The 18,713-nt window shown below is 48.8% G+C and overlaps 1 protein-coding gene across 1 annotated transcript in view; it reads left to right on the top strand.

Annotated features, from left to right (window-relative positions):
- STAB1 (stabilin 1) overlaps nucleotides 1–18,713 on the top strand; it is a 1,212,756-nt gene that overhangs the window by 1,075,235 nt on the left and 118,808 nt on the right. Inside the window, exon 61 of the mRNA XM_085624210.1 lies at nucleotides 8,413–8,557. Within this exon, the coding sequence (XP_085480336.1) occupies nucleotides 8,413–8,557 (145 nt within the window). The remainder of the gene's footprint in view (nucleotides 1–8,412; nucleotides 8,558–18,713) is intronic.

Below are 18,713 nucleotides of genomic sequence, written 5' to 3'. Positions count from 1 at the left end.
TCCAGAGTGCGACTGCTGTGCGTCATGTAGGTGTGGATCACTCCACCCCTTTTCATTTTAAATAGCTGTAGAAGATAAGCCCAACAAGAGTTGTTTATTAATTCAATATACATTAAAATGACTAATACTGGTCACTCAAGCCATCCTTATGGTTTGGGGGGGGGTCCTGGAACATTCTGAATTGTCTCACTTATAGGAGGAACACGGTTAGTAGTTGTGCTGGTCCTGTCGTTGGCAGAGCAGGCAGGAGCAATGGGTGCTGCGGGCTGCGGTGGCCCCGTGACGAGGGCCCGGGCCCTTATTTGTTTTACAAACTAAGCACTGCTTGCAGTGTAGTCCCAGCTTGTCTTTATGGTAAGAACAATTCCCAGAATTCAGTGTGTGCCTTCCTCTGCAAGTTTCTATCTGTAACTGTGGATTATTTTCTCAATTAAAAGCACATTTTTGTTACCATCTTGAAGCAGTGTTGTACCAGGGGTGCTGAGCAGAGTCTATAGAAAGGAATGCGTGTAACGTGTCGGGTTGCTAGATGGGTACTTTTCAAATTAACCTAGTTCAAAAAAGACTATCGGGCATATTATCAAGAGAAGTATCGCCGCTTTTTTGGCAAATATCGCCGAACAAGCGGCGATTTTTCTATTGCACTATTAACAAGGACTCGCTAACATGCTTTAGCGCTTGTTTTCTTGAGATAGCAGCCGTTTTTTTTGCCGCTTTGCATGTCAGCGATATTTATAGCTAATGACATGCAAAGTAGGCGTTCCTCACTAAAACTACATGGAAACAGTCGTAAACACAACTTCCCTCTATTATCAATGCGGCCCCGGCCCCGGCCCCGGCCTCGCGAAGCAATAAAAAAAGTCACGCTAACCGCGGTTATCGCTGGAATTCAACACCTGATAAAAACTTGACTTAACCATCTTGGGAGGTGGATTGTTAGGTTAAGTCCACACGTGCCTATTAGCAAGCTTTTCATTAGCGCAGTGAAATTATCGCTGGATTTCTCACGCTATTGCTGGTTTTCACCACTATTGCTGGATTATACATCGCCTCTGAGCAAAGTGTTGCTAATACTCCGCTAACACGGCAATGTAATCCAGCGATAGACGGCGATAAATAAATACGCGCTATGCGTGATTTGCGATAAATATCACAATCTGTTGATAATATGCTCTTAAGGGTCTTATCTTCAAGAACGCCAATAACATTATCGCCGTTTTAGTGGCAGGAAACTGCCGCTAAAGGTGCGATAAGGGGCTTGATAATATGCCCTAGAGAATTCCAATAGAAGCCCAGGGTTGATGTCCTTCACACCAGAAATTCAGCCCCACATGCCTGGCAGATATCGTCGATAAGCAGCCTCAGACTGACTCCCAAGTATAAACAGTATCTGGTAGGCATGACCCAACAACGTAAAAAACACACAAGTAGACAGAAAGAAAAGTTGACAATAATACCCAGACCTTGCTGTGCGGTTTTCCTGCATTTCACAGTTCACCTCGTGTGTTGCAAAAGTTGATGTCATTCGCAGTGTGACCAAAACAGCCAAATGACAGAGGGTCTCCTGTAGGCCATCACATTTCTTTACTGCCTTAACTGCTTTTTCATTCATCAGGCAGTTTGCAGTCACCAAAGGTCATATAATCAACAGTATTCATGTCAAATTTCTTTGCAGACTTCTCCCCTATGATCAGGTCAAGCAGGAAAAGGTGCAGATCAGGCACTGTTGGTACATTTGAACATTCTTTTCTTGGCATCTTGAGACAAAGAACAAGACTACTTGTCATTTGCTTAAAAAAAAATGCAACACTAAATAACTGACAACATACACCTCATGGGCTAAGTAGAAAACCTCTTCTTTCAGCAGTTTACTGCAGAACAGCAGCCGGCTGTTAAATGCCACCATCATTCTTGTATCTGCTACAATCAAATCTTAAGGAGGTGCAAACATATCTCCTACTTTGCACATCTTTGAGATGGGGTGGGCTGCCCAATGGAAAGAAGACATTAAGTGAAGGAAAACAAGATTGGCAGGGTGGTGAGAGAAATAATGAAAGATTATATGCAAGAACAAATCGAAGGAAAGGGTAGAAAGAAGGGATGAGGGTCAGGAACGGAAAGAACTGACAATAAGAATGAAGCACGAGAGAAAGATAACAACTCACTATCCCCATGAATTTTCTGATGGCACAAAAATGTAAAACTCGAATAGCCATCGGTTTTTACAAGTTTTGAAAACACTGATAAAACTCCACCAGAATTCATGAAAAGATAGGAACTGAAAACAGGAACACTTGGTACAGGCTTGAACTCCTATGCATACCTCTTTTCTCCATACTGTGTTAGTGTAAATCTGGGTTTTAGTACAAGTCTGGGTCCCTATGCACACCTCTTCTTCTCTCCATGCTGTGTTAGCGTAAACCGGGTGTTAGTGTAAGTCTGGGACCTATGCCCACCTTTTTTGTCTCTATGCTCTGTTAGTGTAAGGCTGGATGTTAGTAAATATCTGGGTCCCTATGCACACCCCTTCTTGTCTCCATGTTGTGTTAGTATGAGGCTGGGTGTAAGAACATGTCTGGGTACCTATGCCCACCCCTTCTTGTCTCCATGCTGTGTTAATATAAGTCTGTGTGTTGGTGTAGGTCGGGTGCCCTCTGCCCACCTTTTTTGTCTCTATGCTCTGTTAGTGTAAGGCTGGATGTTATTACAAGTCTAGGTCCCTATGCGCTCTCCTTTTAGGTCTCGCTAGCGTAGGCTGCACACATGCGCAGTCTCGCTGGCGAAATTTTATGTTTTGGGGATTTTTCAGTAAAGGGCTGTAAGCCCCACCCCTCTTTCCCAGTGGCCTGCGTCACCGTTTATGCTAAACGGCGGCCAGCCATTGGGAAAGAGCTGTTGGTGACGTTTTCGCTCGGCTTTTTCTGCCGTCCCTCTTGGACGGCCTCGCTTGCTTTCCTTCTGAAGTAAAAGGTTTCTTATCTTTATGGGGCCAAACACATGGCCCCATAAAGATAAGAAACCTTTTAGCAGGCGAGGCCATCCAAGTGGGACTGCAGAAAAACGAAAACGTCATGGCGAGCGCTTGTTGGCTTAGGAACGGCGTGACAAAGTTCGGGCTCAGATCCTCGGTCTCGCGCCCCTCATGTTACTAAGGTAGTCCAGATAGGAGGTTGGCTCAAGCTTTGCGATGGGTGGGGTGTGTGAAAGAAAGAAGGAGGGGTTAGCTCCCGAGGGTCGGGTGAAGGATCTGGCCCGGCACAAGGCGATCACAGTTAGAGTCCTATCCAACGTCCTCAGTGGTTGCACGAGGCAGGTGGAGGCGATTTTCACGGTGTGCGCGTGGTAGAAGCGCAAGCGATCTACGGCCTCCACGCTACCGCCTCGTGCCCTCCACCCAATCCACGGCCATGGCTGGCAGCGCCCTCGTGCTCTGGAGGCTCTCCCTGAGGAGCGGCACTGGCAGGGCCGCCGCGGCCTCCTACGGCACGGCCAGCGGGAGCGAGGGCTCCCCGTGCGGGGCGGGCGCGGCCTGCGCCCCCGCCTCCCCCCTGCCTGCCACCCCGCACTCACCCCACGGCGGCGGCCGCAGCTTCTCCTCAGCGGCCCCAGCCCCCTTCCCATCCCAGGAGGGCAAGAACTTCATGTGGGCGCGGTACAACAAGATGAAGCGGCTGGTGCAAGGTGAGCGCTCCCGTGGGCCACTCTTCAGGGTGGGAGAGGGTTCTGTCGGGTGGGGTGATGTGAGCCCCCCCGGGGAATAAGGGGGTGGGGGACCCCTTTCCTTTGGGGCGGCTGCCTTCCTGGCAGCTGGATTTTGTGGCAGAGCCGTCCAGCTCAAACGCTGCTCCGTGGTCTGTAAGTAGGGCTAGGTACTATGCCCCCTCCGTTGGAATGGGGGCTTGGTATGCCGTGGGTGGTGCAGGGTGAGCCTTGTGACCCTCTGACATGCTGGGGGTGGGAGTGTGGATGTTTGCAGCAGGTGCTCCCTGTGGGGAATTATGCTTTCTTTGGGGGAGGGGTCACCTTTCTGTTCCTGCAGAGGTGTGCCCCTGGGCGAGGGCCCTTCTGTGCCTACTGGAGAGGGTGTAGAGGCCGGGTTGGGGGCCATTGACCCTCTGGTTGGCATTGGCCAGGCATCTGCATGTCCCTGGAGCGCACGTGCTGCCTGTGCAAGTGTTGACCCTACGCTGGGCTGCAATCTGCGTCCACACAGAACCCGCCCCACCCTCCTGTGACCTGGAGGCGACACTCACTGACGCCCACCCGTTCTCCTGAGAGGCCTGAGCTTCCACCCATAAACAGATCACCACATGCTGCCCCCAGGAAGACTTTACTCATATCCGTCAATAAACGGTAGAGGGTGGGTCGAGTCCACGCCAGCATCTGCGGGGTGACTGGCTCTCAACCTGTGTGAGCAGGGACATGAAAGACCACCCTCTTGTGGGTGACCTGACTAGTACCCTTGCTGTGCTGCTGCAGCCAGAGAGCCCCAGTCACTCTTGGTGTGATCCACTTTGCCTCAGGGTTAGTAGGGGCTTGTGTCTTGGGATTATGGGCCGCGGTTCAGTGACCTCAAACTGAGCTGTGGTGAAATGCTGATTTGCTGTCGGTTGAACAACTCTACAGTGCTATCCTGACTACTTTGTTCACAAGGAATGATGGTGGTCACGGGTTGAATGTTTTAGGCCTAGCCTAGACAGTGCGTTTGCTGTCTCTCCTAGCCCATGGGGTTTTCTCGTTGCGCCTAGACACCATCCCTTGTTTATTATTGCTTGGCTCATTGTCACTCCCATTTGCTTGTTATTGGTCAGCGGTGTAGGCTTCGTGTGTCCTTCCCTCCCCTGGAGAATGGCTGCATTACTTGTCAGGTCTATTTACTTTGCCAATGCTTTTTATATTAAAAAACGCAGGCCTTTCAGGTTCACTGGTGGATTTATTGACTTAAGCTCTTGAAGTAAATTGCTGAAATGCACACAGTGAATGATGTGGCTGCTTCCGCTGTTAGAGTGCCTGTATCCAACTTTTTGCCTTATGGAATATCTATTCTCCATACAGTTGGGTGTGGTGGCAAGACAGATTAGGTCTTTAGCTGCCTGGTCTGTTTATTATATAAAGGCAGAAGCCCTGGCATGTTTATTGTGAACATTGTATCTTACAGAGGGAAGGCATCAGAGGTTGGATTGTTTAACTGCGTTGGATCTTTCAACGGGGTACATTACTTTGACGTTCACAGAGTACCCTGTAGGCCATAGTTCTGGGGCCTGTTAGCCTATCTGACAGACCGTTTCTGATGAAAAGTTAAGACAAAGGCAGTAGGCCTGGCTTCTTTATTGTCGACAACATTAAGTATAACCAGCATGCATTTACTGGTGGATGCTTATTACAGTTTGTAGACCTGTTCCTTTACATGAAATTACATCTCTTTGTAGCAGGCAAGTTGGTTGGTGTTGGTCAGCACCCTTTCACAAACCATGGGGGCAGAAGATTTAATTTGATTTGTGATAATCCTTGGTATGCCTTTTTGAGAGGTAGTGTATTTTTGTTTGTTTACCAACTGCAGTACTATTGATCTTTGTAATTTAGACCTGCCTGCCGAAGGGCTGAAAGTTTGTCTATTCTTCGAGGGTGGTCTGTTTAGGATGAAAAGTTGCCTGACTTGCCTATTGTTACAGGCATTAGGCATTTATGGGTGAAATATTGTCAACTGTAGCTCACTGATTATTTTAGTAGACGAGTGTTTTGGTGTAGAGTACCCCTTCCCCCTGGGGAGGGAGGTCTGCATTGTAATACTTATTGTGAGAAGATCTTCAGAAGCCTGACCGACTGAGTTGTCTGCTTGGGTCTTGTAATCAAAAACATTCATTAATAATAATGTTTCACTAAAGAAAACCTAGTTAAAAGACACTTATGGTTTGGTGAAAACCGAAAAAGCTCTGAAATTCGTGCATTCTGGTTCGTCGTCGATGTAGTTCTTCTGCGCCGTGTGCGGGCTTCTGCCAAGACCTGCCCTCTCTTACTGTGCACAGGGATTGTTGTTCATGCCTTGTCGTGCTTTGTATTGAACTTAATTTGTTCACTGCCAAATATCATGCAGGTTCATTAAACAGCCCCAGAGCGATTTGTGAATTAAACTTTTATTGTCCCCATTTATCTCTTCCAGAAAGCGAAACCTTGTATATACAAGCATTGGCATAGCCAAGAGGTCTCGCCGTTGGGACCTTATAAGTGTTTAGCCATGCAACGTTGCCCAAGAATATTGTGCTGGATAACTAAACGCTTATAAGGTCCCAAAGGCGAGACCTATTGGCTATGCCAATGCTTGTTATCTCCATGCTGTGATAGTGTAAGGATGAGATTTAAGACAAGTCGGGGGTTCCATGCCCACCTTTTTTGTCTCTATGCTGTCTTAGTGTAAGACTGGATGTTAGTACAAGTCTGGGTCCCTATGCACACCCCTTCCTGTCTCCATGCTGTCTTAGTGTAAGTCAGGTGTTAGTACAAGTCCGGGTCCCTATGCACACCCCTTCCTGTCTACATGCTGTGTTAGTGTAAGTCGGGTGTTAGTACAAGTCCGGGTCCCTGTGCACACCCCTTCCTGTCTCCATGCTGTGTTAGTGTAAGTCGGGTGTTAGTACAAGTCTGGGTCCCTGTGCACACCCCTTCTTGTCTCCATGCTGTGTTAGTGTAAGTCGGGTGTTAGTACAAGTCTGGGTCCCTGTGCACACCCCTTCTTGTCTCCATGCTGTGTTAGTGTAAGTCGGGTGTTAGTACAAGTCCCCTGTACACACCCCTTCTTGGCTCCATGCTGTGATAGTGTAAGTCGGGTGTTAATACAAGTCTGGGTCCCTGTGCACACCCCTTCCTGTCTCCATGCTATGTTAGTGTAAGTCGGGTGTTAGCACAAGTCTGGGTCCCAATGCACACCCCTTCTTGTCTCCATGCTGTGTTAGTGTAAGTCAGGTGTTAGCACAAGTCTGGGTCCCTGTGCACACCCCTTCTTGTCTCCATGCTGTGTTAGTGTAAGTCGGGTGTTAGTACAAGTCTGGGTCCCTATGCACACACCTTCCTGTCTCCATTCTGTGTTAGTGTAAGTCGGTGTTAGTACAAGTCTGGGTCCCTGTGCACACCCCTTCTTGTCTCCATGCTGTGTTAGTGTAAGTCGGGTGTGGGTGAAATCTGGGTCACTATGCACACCCCTTTTTATCTTCATGCTGTGTTAGTGTAATAATGGGTGTTTGTACAAGTCTGGGTCCCTATGCACACCCCTTTTTGTCTCCATGCTATGTTAGTGTAAGCCTGGGTGTGGGTGAAATCTGGGTCACTATGCACACCCCTTTTTATCTCCATGCCGTGTTAGTGTAAGTCGGCTGTTAGCACAAGTCTGGGTCCCTATGCACACCCCTTATTGTCTCCATGCTGTGTTAGTGTAAGTCGGGTGTTAGCACCAGTCCGGGTTCCTATGCACACCCCTTCCTGTCTCCATGCTGTGTTAGTGTAAGTCGGGTGTTAGTACAAGTCTGGGTCCCTGTGCACACACCTTCCTGTCTCCATGCTGTGTTAGTGTAATAATGGGTGTTTGTACAAGTCTGGGTCCCTATGCACACCCCTTTTTTGTCTCCATGCTATGTTAGTGTAAGCCTGGGTGTGGGTGAAATCTGGGTCACTATGCACACCCCTTTTTATCTCCATGCTGTGTTAGTGTAAGTCGGCTGTTAGCACAAGTCTGGGTCCCTATGCACACCCCTTATTGTCTCCATGCTGTGTTAGTGTAAGTCGGGTGTTAGCACCAGTCCGTGTCCCTATGCACACCCCTTCCTGTCTCCATGCTGTGATAGTGTAAGTCGGGTGTTTATACAAATCCGGGTCCCTATGCACACCCCTTCTTGTCTCCATGCTGTGTTAGTGTAAGTCGGGTGTTAGCACAAGTCTGGGTCCCTATGCACACCCCTTCCTGTCTCCATGCTGTGTTAGTGTAAGTCGGGTGTTAGTACAAGTCCGGGTCCCTATGCACACACCTTCCTGTCTCCATGATGTGTTAGTGTAAGTCGGGTGTTAGTACAAGTCTGGGTCCCTGTGCACACCCCTTCTTGTCTCCATGCTGTGTTAGTGTAAGTCGGGTGTTAGTACAAGTCTGGGTCCCTGTGCACACACCTTCCTGTCTCCATGCTGTGTTAGTGTAAGTCGGGTGTTAGTACAAGTCTGGGTCCCTATGCACACACCTTCCTGTCTCCATGCTGTGTTAGTGTAAGTTGGGTGTTAGCACAAGTCTGGGTCCCTATGCACACCCCTTGTAGACTCTTTTAAGCTCAGCAGTTTTTGGCACATGGGGTCGTCAGTAGTATGTTATGAGAAGGCCTCAGTGTATGCACTATTTAAAGTAAGTATATATTAATGTGCATATTCCCTCTGCAGAACAGTCGTCGGTGCGAGTGCCATGAGGGTTATGTGGGCACCGGAGTCCAGTGTCTGCAGAGAGCCACGCCCCCTGTGTACCGCTGCCTGGAAGTGAATGGAGGCTGCCACCCGGAAGCTGTCTGTGCTGACCTGCATTACCAAGGTGCTCCTCTCTCTACTTCTGTGTGACTCTGAGGGTTTGTTCAACCTCCCGCCCTCAGTTCTCTGGTTCACTTTTACAGTTTATTGAGTGTGTTCCACTCCCAGGGGGTGGCAGAGACTTTTAAAGTGGTAAGTAGGGCCTGCACGGTTAAATAGGGTAGAAGGGGGGTTGTTCACAAGAATGTCCTATTACTTACCGGTAATCTTCATTACTCCGGGTCCCGTAGTCCTCGACACCGTCATGGACAAGTGAGATGTAACTATCTCACTGACAGAAAAAAGAACGCAGGAATGCTGGACCTATCCTCCCCCCTCCCACTGGGAGTACATAAGGAGTACCGGTCCCAGCATTCCTCCTTAAATACCAAGCCCCAATGAAGGCCGGCAGACAGGGAGGGAGGGAGGGAAGTCATGACGGTGTCGAGGACTACGGGACCCGGAGTAATGAAGATTACCGGTAAGTAATAGGACATTACCCCCAGGTCCCTACGTCCTCGACACCGTCATGGACAAGTGAGAAATACCTAAGCAAACACCGGCATTCATACCAGAAAACACAACAAACCACCAGGACAGCAAACAAACCCAGAGATTTATTGGAAATAAAGAAGAAAAAAACATCAGGAGCGAACAGAGCTCAACACCCCCAACGCAAAACCTCCATCATCCCCCAACAGATTGAGGAGCCGATAATGCCGGATGAAAGTATTAGAAGAGGCCCACGTGGCAGCTCTACAAATCTCAGAGAGAGGAACACCCAGAACCTCCGCCCAAGAAGCAGCCACGCCTCTCGTAGAACGACCCTGAACCCCCAAAGGAGGAGGAGACCCAGACAGAGAGTAGGCCAAGGAAATGACTCGCTTCAGCCAACGGCCGATCGACACAGAAGAAGCCTTACTCCCAAGGAGACAAAAAGGGAGTCCGACTTGCGAAACACCGCCGTGCGGTCAAGATAAATGCGCAAAGCCCTGCACACATCCAACAAGGACCACTGGGGACCACCAGGAGAATCCAAAACAGAGCCCAGGGCAGGTAAAACCAACTCCTGACACCTGTGAAATTGCGAAGAAACCTTCGGCACAAAAGAAGAATCAAGGCGGAGCACCACCCCACCCTCCGTGAAAGACAGAAAAGGAGCACGCGCCATCAAGGCCCCCAACTCCCCAAGATGACGAGCAGAGGTGACAGCCACCAGGAAAACCACCTTGAGAGTGAGAAATTTCAAATCCACCGTCTCCAAGGGCTCAAAAGGAGGACCGACCAAAACCCGAAGGACTAAAGGCATATCCCACAGGGGAAAAGAAGGACGAGGCACAGGCCGAGAAACAGTAAAACTGCGTAGAAGACGAGAGACCAAGTCCTCAATATCGGAAAGATTCCCCCACGGGGAACGAAATGCCCTAACAGCGGCCCACTGGGCACGCAGAGTAGACACAGCCAAACCCTTCTCGAAACCCTCCCACAAAAACTGAAGGACAACCTGCAAAGAACAGAACAAAGGGGAGACGCCCAATGCCAAACACCAACGATCAAAATTACCCCAATGCCGATCATAAGCCTTGAGGGTAGAAGGCCACCGGGAACGCTGAAGAGCCACCGCTAAATGCTCCGGGAAACCGCGCCGTCTCCAACCCTGCCTCTCAACTTCCACACCGACAACCGCAACCGGAGAAGAGACAGGGACGGGGAAGACCGAAGGGGAGACGGAGACAGGGGAAGAAACCAAGGACCCTGAACCGCCAAAAGACGCACCGTCGGAAACCAGGACCTTCGAGGCCAAAACGGCAGGACCGCCACCACCTCCCGATCTTCCTGACACAGACGGGCCAGAAATCTGGGAACCAGAGCCAGGGGGGGAAAGGCATAGAGAAGACGCGACGGCCAAGGCATCGACAGCGCGTCCCCCCTCCAGTAACCCTCATGCAGAAACCGGGAGCAAAAACGGGGGAGCTGAGCATTGTGCCGGGAGGCAAAGATGTCCAGAAAGGGACACCCAAACCTCCCACACACAAGCCGAAACGCAACCGGGGTGAGAGACAACTCCAGAGAATCCGGAAAGCACCGACTCAGGACATCCGCCACACAGTTGTCCACTCCCCGAAGATGAACCGCCGTCAGAGACAGCAGATGGCTCTCCGCCCAACAAAACAGGGGGACCACCACCGCATTCAAAGATGCCGAACGAATCCCCCCTTGATGATTCAGATACGCCACCGCCACCATATTGTCGGATCGTACCAACACATTCCGATCGAGCAACAGTCCCCGAAAACCCATCACAGCCCGGGACACCGCCGTGAGCTCTCTCCAGTTGGATGACCTGCGACTCTCCAAGAGGGACCAACGACCCTGAAGGGTTCGAGACCCCAAGGTCGCACCCCAACCCAAGGCGCTGGCATCCGTCGTCAAGACCAGAGAAGGAGAAGACTGCAGGGGCAGACCCAATGACAGATGACCCCTCACAGACCACCAAAGAAGAACCGGGAGGACCACCAGAGACACAAGAACCAGAACATCCAAATCGCGGGACAGGGGATCCCAGCGAGATAAGAGGTACACCCAAAGGGGGCGCAGATGAAAACGCGCCCAGGCCACCGTAAAAACAGTCGCCGCCATCAGACCCATAAGACGCAACCAAAGGCGCACCGGAAAGGCACCCCCCACCCTGAAACGACGAGCAAGAGATACCAACGTCGCAACCCGAGGCTCGGGGAGGAACACTCAGTTCAGATTCGAACGGAAGCGGGCCCCAATGAAAACCATGTCCTGAGACGGCGTCAGTTGACACTTGGGCAAGTTGATCAGGAAACCATGGGCCCGCAACGCCGAGCACACCACGTCCCTGGCCTCCAGCAACAGGACCCGAGATGGAGCATGGATCAACCAGTCGTCTAAGTATGGGTACACCATTACCCCTCGGAGATGAAGCCACGCGACCAAAGGCGCCACCACCTTTGTAAACACCCGCTGCGCCGACCGGAGACCGAACGGCAACACCATGAATTGATAATGACGCCCCAGAACACAAAACCGCAGAAACCTGCGGGACCGAGGATGGATCAGAACATGGTAATATGCATCTTGAAGATCCAGGGTACACATGAAGTGACCCGGCAGCACCAAAGGAATCACCCTTTGCAAAGTCTCCATGCGAAAGGGAATCCTGGTCACCCATTTGTTCATAACCCGTAGATCCAAAACCAAGCGGAAACCCCCCGTGATTTTGGGAATCAGAAAGATCAGGGAATAAAAGCCCACCCCTCTCTCTGATGGAGGAACCTCCTGAATGGCACCTTTCCGAAGAAGGTCCAGAATCCCGTGGGAAAGATGAGACCGCTTCACACGACTCGAAGGCCAAGGAGTCGGTCGAACACCGGAGTCCGGTGGAGGAGTCGTAAACTCCAGAACATAACCGTGGCGAATGATCTCCAACACCCAGACGTCGGAACAAAACTGAACCCAGGCATCCAGGAAGAAGCGCAGCCGCCCTCCAACCAACAACCCGGGAACCACCGCCAAAGAGTCAGGAACGCGGCTTGGCAGGCGGAGGGGACTTAGCTTTACAGTCCCAAACACAGCCAGAAGCAAACCTACCCTGGCCCCTCACAAACTGTCTACGAGAGGCAGGACGAAAGAAAGATTTGGATTTAGAAGGGACAGGAGCAGAAGCAGAGGCTTTGAAAGAAGAAGAATGCTTTGTCTCCTTAAATAACTTATGTAATTTGGTCTCCAACTCCCCCCCAAACAACATAGTACCCTGAAAAGGCAACCTCAATGCTCAAGCCTTCTGCGCAGAGTCAGTTTTCCAGTCCTTAAGGACAAGACTGCGACGTGCAGCCACACAAGCCCCTCCGGACAGAGCAGAAGCACGCACAACGTCAAAGGAGACATCAGACAGCAGCTCCACCTGACGCTCGATCTGCTCAAGCAAACCAGAACAGTCTGTGGCATTGTCCATAGACTGATAGAGCGACTTCAGGTCAGACAGCAGGGACTGCGAAACATAAGTTCCATAGACGCCAGCCCTCAAGGCCAGGTGGGAACCAGAATACACCTTAGGGAGCGCAACATCCGCTTTCTTGTCAACAGGATCTTTCAGCACAGCGTCCTCAGCAAGGTAAGTGCGTCCCACCAAACTAGCCACAAAGGAGTCAATAGGAATCGAATCCAGAAGATCTGTAGCCATATCCTGCAGAGGATAAAGCCGAGCCATGAATTCTCGGAATCATTTTTTCATTTCATTTCATTCCACTTTATTCGATTAATTAAAATCATAAAAGTGCACACAACATATACATTTCAAATATACATACAAAATACAATAAATAACACTATTACATTCATCATTAAACCAGTTTTAAAAATAATTCATGATACAGAAGCCATAGTGCGTATACACACGGAAAATCTCATACGGAAATCCGTGCCATAAGTGCATGCCATTTTTTAATCAATCGACAAGGTCCTACTGGCTATCGTCCTACCCTTCACCCTAACTGCGGCCACAAGAAAAGATGCTATACAAAAGATTTCATAAGTTTTAGTGAGCATTTGTAAATATAGTAGGGCAGGTTTGGCCCGGGAGAAACCCTTCTGTCTAAGCAAGGGAACCAAGAACTTCTTGCGGGCCCCCGTATAGTGTTTGCAAAATAATACAAAATGTAGAGTATCTTGGATGGAGTAATTATCACAGGAGCATAACCCCGCATCCTCGGGTTTCGACCAGGTTGGATAATCCCCTAAAATAAAGTGTAGTAAATTGAATCGCAGTCTGGTCAGTAGCCAGCGATGAAATGGTTTGGTGACTATAAGCAGATAGGGTTCTATTAACAAAGTAGTTTTTAATAGGGAGTGAGCCCTCACCAGAGGTTTTTGTATTTCAATCCCTTCCCTTTCCATAGTCTTTAATTTTATGAAATTGCTTTTTACCCATTTCAAATCATCCTTCCTGATGTTTTCCGGATGGTCATATAACTCCTGACGTCCCAATTTGGCGAACATAGTTTTAACATATACCAACCAATTAATCTTATCAACTCTATCCAATTTAACACAATCTCTAAGTATCTCGTGATTGAGACTCAAGTCTGAATTAAGCCAAACTCTGAGCCAGCAGAGTAACGGAGCCATGCTCAGGGTGTCAGATAAATAGCCCAAGCCTAGTTCCTGATGCAAAGAGAAAGTGGGTGCAGATTGGGGTAATGAGAGTAGTTTCCGCAGAAAACTATTTTCAGCCACCTGAAGATCTGGTTGGGGTTTATAACCCCAGATCGCGGAGCCATAGCTCGCTATGGCCAAGCACTTGGAGGAATATATTTTTAAAATGGCCTCCATTGGTCTTGCCCCCAAGCGTTTTGCAAAACCTAGAACAGCAGAAGTTGATCTGGTTACTGCGTTCTTTTTTAATTTTTGTTGGGGGACCCAAGTACTTTTTTCATCAAAAACTACCCCAAGATAGGTGAAGGAGGGGACGAGCGACACTAATCCTCCATTGCAAGTGAAGGTTTTTATTTTTTTAGGTCTCCTGCCAATTACCATGACATGTGATTTGCCTATATTTACAATTAGGTCCAGGGACGACATAAATTCACCAAAAGCGTCGAGTAGGCACTGTAGACCTATCGACGTCCTAGCCAGTAAGACAGCGTCATCCGCGTATAGGAGAACTGGAATTAGGGTATCTCCTACACGCGGAATATCCAAACATGCTTTGACCAGGGTTTTCTCCAGAGCATTAATATAAAGGGTAAATAACAGAGGTGCCATAATGCAGCCCTGTCTTACCCCTCTTCTAGATTTGAAGGGCTTGGAACAACTACCATCCCGGGATAACCTGATCGATGCAGTAAGATTACGATGAAGATCTACTAAAAAGTAGACCAAAGGTGGATCTAGACCCATCTCCAATAGAATTGTCCACAGCTTTGACCTGTTGACCAGGTCAAAAGCTGAGGACAAGTCCATAAAAGCAAGGTTCAACGTGCCCTCCTTGGCCATAGTGTATTTACCCATTAACATAAACAAATTCAAACATTGGTCTAAAGTGCCACGACCTTTACGAAATCCATATTGTAGATTAGTTATAATTTTGTTATCATCTGCCCAGGCTGTGATCCTTACAAGAATCACTTTGCCAAGAATTTTCACTACCGAGTCAATCAGGGATATAGGTCTATAACACCTTGGTTCACTCCGTTGGCCCTTTTTAAAAATCGGGATAATTGTCGAGTGACACCAAGATGGAGGAGGCCCAATCAAAGCCACAGCGTTGAAGACATTGGCCAGAATTTTTGCCCAGAATGTAGGATTATGTTTATAAACATCCGCTGGGACATGATCAGGGCCTGGTGCTTTATTACTCATTGTGTCCTTTATGGCCTTTTCTATATCCTCAATTTCAAAAATAAGAGGTGACCTCCCTTGATGTAAAAAATTATTAAACTCATAAATATTGGGGTCATTGGAGCCATAAATCCCTTCAAAGTGATTTAACCATTGGGCTTCTGTAACATTGGTTTCCTGGCAACTATTAGCCAAGCCTGAAAAAAAGGGGGTATTTACAATTGACCAGAACTTGGCACTATCTTTTAAAACGTCGACTGATAGCAGGGCATCCCACGTATCTGCTTTAATTTCAGATTTTCTCTTATGGATCGCCATTTTATATAGTTTCCTACATCTCGCTATCAAAGACCTATCTTGCGGAGAGGCCTTCAATGCTGAGATTAAGGCACTATGTGCTTGCGAACAACTTTGGTCAAACCATTTTTCATGCAATTCGACAGATCCCTTGGATTTAGTGGTCAGATCTTTAGCAATCTGCGAGCAAATACCCACGAAGGCTTCCACGGTTACGTCCTTCGAAGTTAGGGGATCATTACATAATGATATGAGATCCCTGGTATTCGCACATAAATCAGTAAAGAATAGTGTTGGTATCACTTTGATCCACTTAAGCCTCCTATCTTGATCCCGGGTTACCAGGTTTTTAGGGCCAAGTGTTCTCCTACTTAATTCCAAAAACCCGCAGTCTAAAGCTAATTCCAGCAGAACGGGATTGTGATCGCTAAAAGGGGATGATATAGCGTTGTAAAAAATAACCTTTTCAAGAAGATTGTGAGTCAGAAAAATGTAATCGATAATGGTCTCACCATTCTTGAATGTATGATAGCGATCAGAGGAGTTAGCAAAAGAGGGTTCGAAAAGATCTGAATCAGACAGAAAATTTTCTAGGGCAACACCTCGAGGAGAGTGCTCAAAGTGCGGGGTCTCTGAAATAGTATAGACCAAGTTATCTACTATGTGACAAGCATGTTCACATAAGTGTATATTAAAATCCCCCAAAAGCAAAATAAAACAATTAGTGGAATGAACTCTCCTATATTCATGTAAAAAATCATTCAGTATTCCCAAATGCTTATTCTTATCTGTACATTCACTTGAATTATAGAAGTTAATTAATAACAGGCTAAAATTATTGGGACGGTTTACTTCTAGAGCCAATATATTAAATGAATCAACCTCTAGTCTTGATAGAGAACCTGTAAGGTTAAGGGACAAGAGGAACAGCAGACCACCCTTTGCTCTACCAGCCTTAGATGGACGTGGCGGTAGGGAGAAGGTTCTATACCCATCTAACCAGAAGTTGTCCTCCATGTCCCATGTTTCCTGAAGGGCGATAATGTCATATTGCTTTATGTTATTCAGCCATATAGGATCGTGTTTCTTAGAGTTAAAGCCAGCAATATTCCACGTAATGATTTTACAATTACGAATGAGATCTACATTGCTCACACCTGGATCTTGAACCAAAGGAATCAAGTCGTCACTGGACGCCCCTATCCCTAGTGGTCAATCATTTTGGCCCAACTGAGAAAGGGGGAAAAATCTATTAGAGGACAACAGCCCTGTATCCCTGGGCGTGGGTAATAGAGATGAGTGTTGTGCTGGTGGTAACACTACCATACTCACTCTATCTTTAGGTAGACTAATGACTCCATCTTGAGGGGCAGGCCTATCGACATGGGAGGGAAAAAAAGGATCAATAATTCTCCTAGAGGGTGGATAAAAAAAACCCAGGGGCACAACTCTAATAGCCCCGCCAAGCTGATCCGTTGCATTCCATAGCAATCTTCCTGGTAAATTTTGGTTATTAAAATGAACAATAATGCAGTCCCCAGTAACACGTTTGGGGCCATGACCCACCCAGCCAACTCGCCTTGCCATAATAATATTGGCTGAAATCCCCGCTGAACCTGAAGAATGATGCTCACACCAATACTTAGTTTTTCTCAATAGGGCAGCTGTGGATTCAACATCACCAACCGGTAGAGGAGGAACCCCCACCAAAACTACTACCAAAGGGGTAGCTTCTGGAGGTAAATTAATTATAGATGAATTGGGGGAAAGCAACTTCCCCAATTGCTCTATATTCTTATTACAGTCCTCTTCATTCGTGTTGCATGCCACCTTCTTTCTATCAGCGAGTAGAATCCCAGAATTCTTGACCCCAGCCGAGTGTGATTCAACACCAGGTTTTCGTACATTAGAAGCCAAATGGTTCGTTAGTGGCTCTTGATTTATATTAACCGTAGATAAGAGGCAGTTCCTTTGTAGGGGACTTTCAACCAAGTCAGCATTGAGGTGTGTGTTCGGACCTGAATTGGACCGCCGACTATTCAATAAAAGACGATTAGCGTCAGACTTAAATGAGTCAATCATAACGTATAGTCGGTCGCACTTACACCGTAGGTCCGCCACACACTTGTTCATAGTATCAATGACGTCCTTAGCAACATTTGTCAGAATAGCCTCAAACCGTGACGAAAAAATCTCTTCGACCAGATTCCGCAGTGCTATTTGTATATTTGCATCCAAGCCGTGGCTGGGTTTTGCTGTGTTTGGTTTAGGCCCCTTTTGTTTTTTACCGTTTATTTTAAGTAAGGCACGAGGCCCCTCTGACTTGGTTGCCTGGTGTTTGGATCCTTTTGCCAAGTCAATAGTAGCTACTTCCAAGAGCCGGTCCCGCTCCCCCATATCGCAACCAACAGTCCCCGCGGGAACAATACCAGTTCCAGGACCCTTATTAACAATCACCTCCGGTTCCAATGGAATAGATGGCAGTTCAACCTGTGGTGAGTCCACACCCTCTCTGGCTGTTAAACCCAACTCCCTTTCCACTACCTCGATTTCATTATTCAACACACCCACCGCTGTAGTCAGGTAGGTAATAATGGAGGTGGATTTACGAGGGACTTTTGCATTTGAGCCCCCCTGTACCTGAGTTGCAGCCAGCTTCCTCTTACCCATGTTGCAGATGACAGGGGAGTGGCCCAGCCCAGTCTCCTTCTGGCTCTGACGGGCGTGGACGGGCCCGCCCTTGGCCCGGGCTTCGCCCGCGCGCGTCCCGCGCTGCGGTATGCCCTCGGTGATTTTAAGGGCTCCAGGCGGCGTCTCAGTGACGCAGATGGTGTGCGCGCTGTCAGGGCGTCTGGGGGATGTAGTACTGTGCAGGTTTGCCGTTCGCCTCACGGCTCAACAAGGGGCAGAGCAGAGGCAGAGTGCAGGGGCAGAGGAGCCGTTCCCCTCAATCCAGCGTGAAGTCCGTGGTAACTACCAGGTTCGTAGGCACGTCCCGCGCTGCGGTATGCCCTCGGTGATTTTAAGGGCTCCAGGCGGCGTCTCAGTGACGCAGATGGTGTGCGCGCTGTCAGGGCGTCTGGGGGATGTAGTACTGTGCAGGTTTGCCGTTCGCCTCACGGCTCAACAAGGGGCAGAGCAGAGGCAGAGTGCAGGGGCAGAGGAGCCGTTCCCCTCAATCCAGCGTGAAGTCCGTGGTAACTACCAGGTTCGTAGGCGCGTCCCGCGCTGCGGTATGCCCTCGGTGATTTTAAGGGCTCCAGGCGGCGTCTCAGTGACGCAGATGGTGTGCGCGCTGTCAGGGCGTCTGGGGGATGTAGTACTGTTCAGGTTTGCCGTTCGCCTCACGGCTCAACAAGGGGCAGAGCAGAGGCAGAGTGCAGGGGCAGAGGAGCCGTTCCCCTCAATCCAGCGTGAAGTCCGTGGTAACTACCAGGTTCGTAGGCGCGTCCCGCGCTGCGGTATGCCCTCGGTGATTTTAAGGGCTCCAGGCGGCGTCTCAGTGACGCAGATGGTGT

Source organism: Triturus cristatus, chromosome 9, assembly GCF_964204655.1.
Source record: "Triturus cristatus chromosome 9, aTriCri1.1, whole genome shotgun sequence".
Lineage (NCBI taxonomy): Eukaryota > Metazoa > Chordata > Amphibia > Caudata > Salamandridae > Triturus > Triturus cristatus.
The sequence above is the reverse complement of the archived record's forward strand: the minus strand, read 5'-3'. Positions and strand labels throughout refer to the sequence as shown.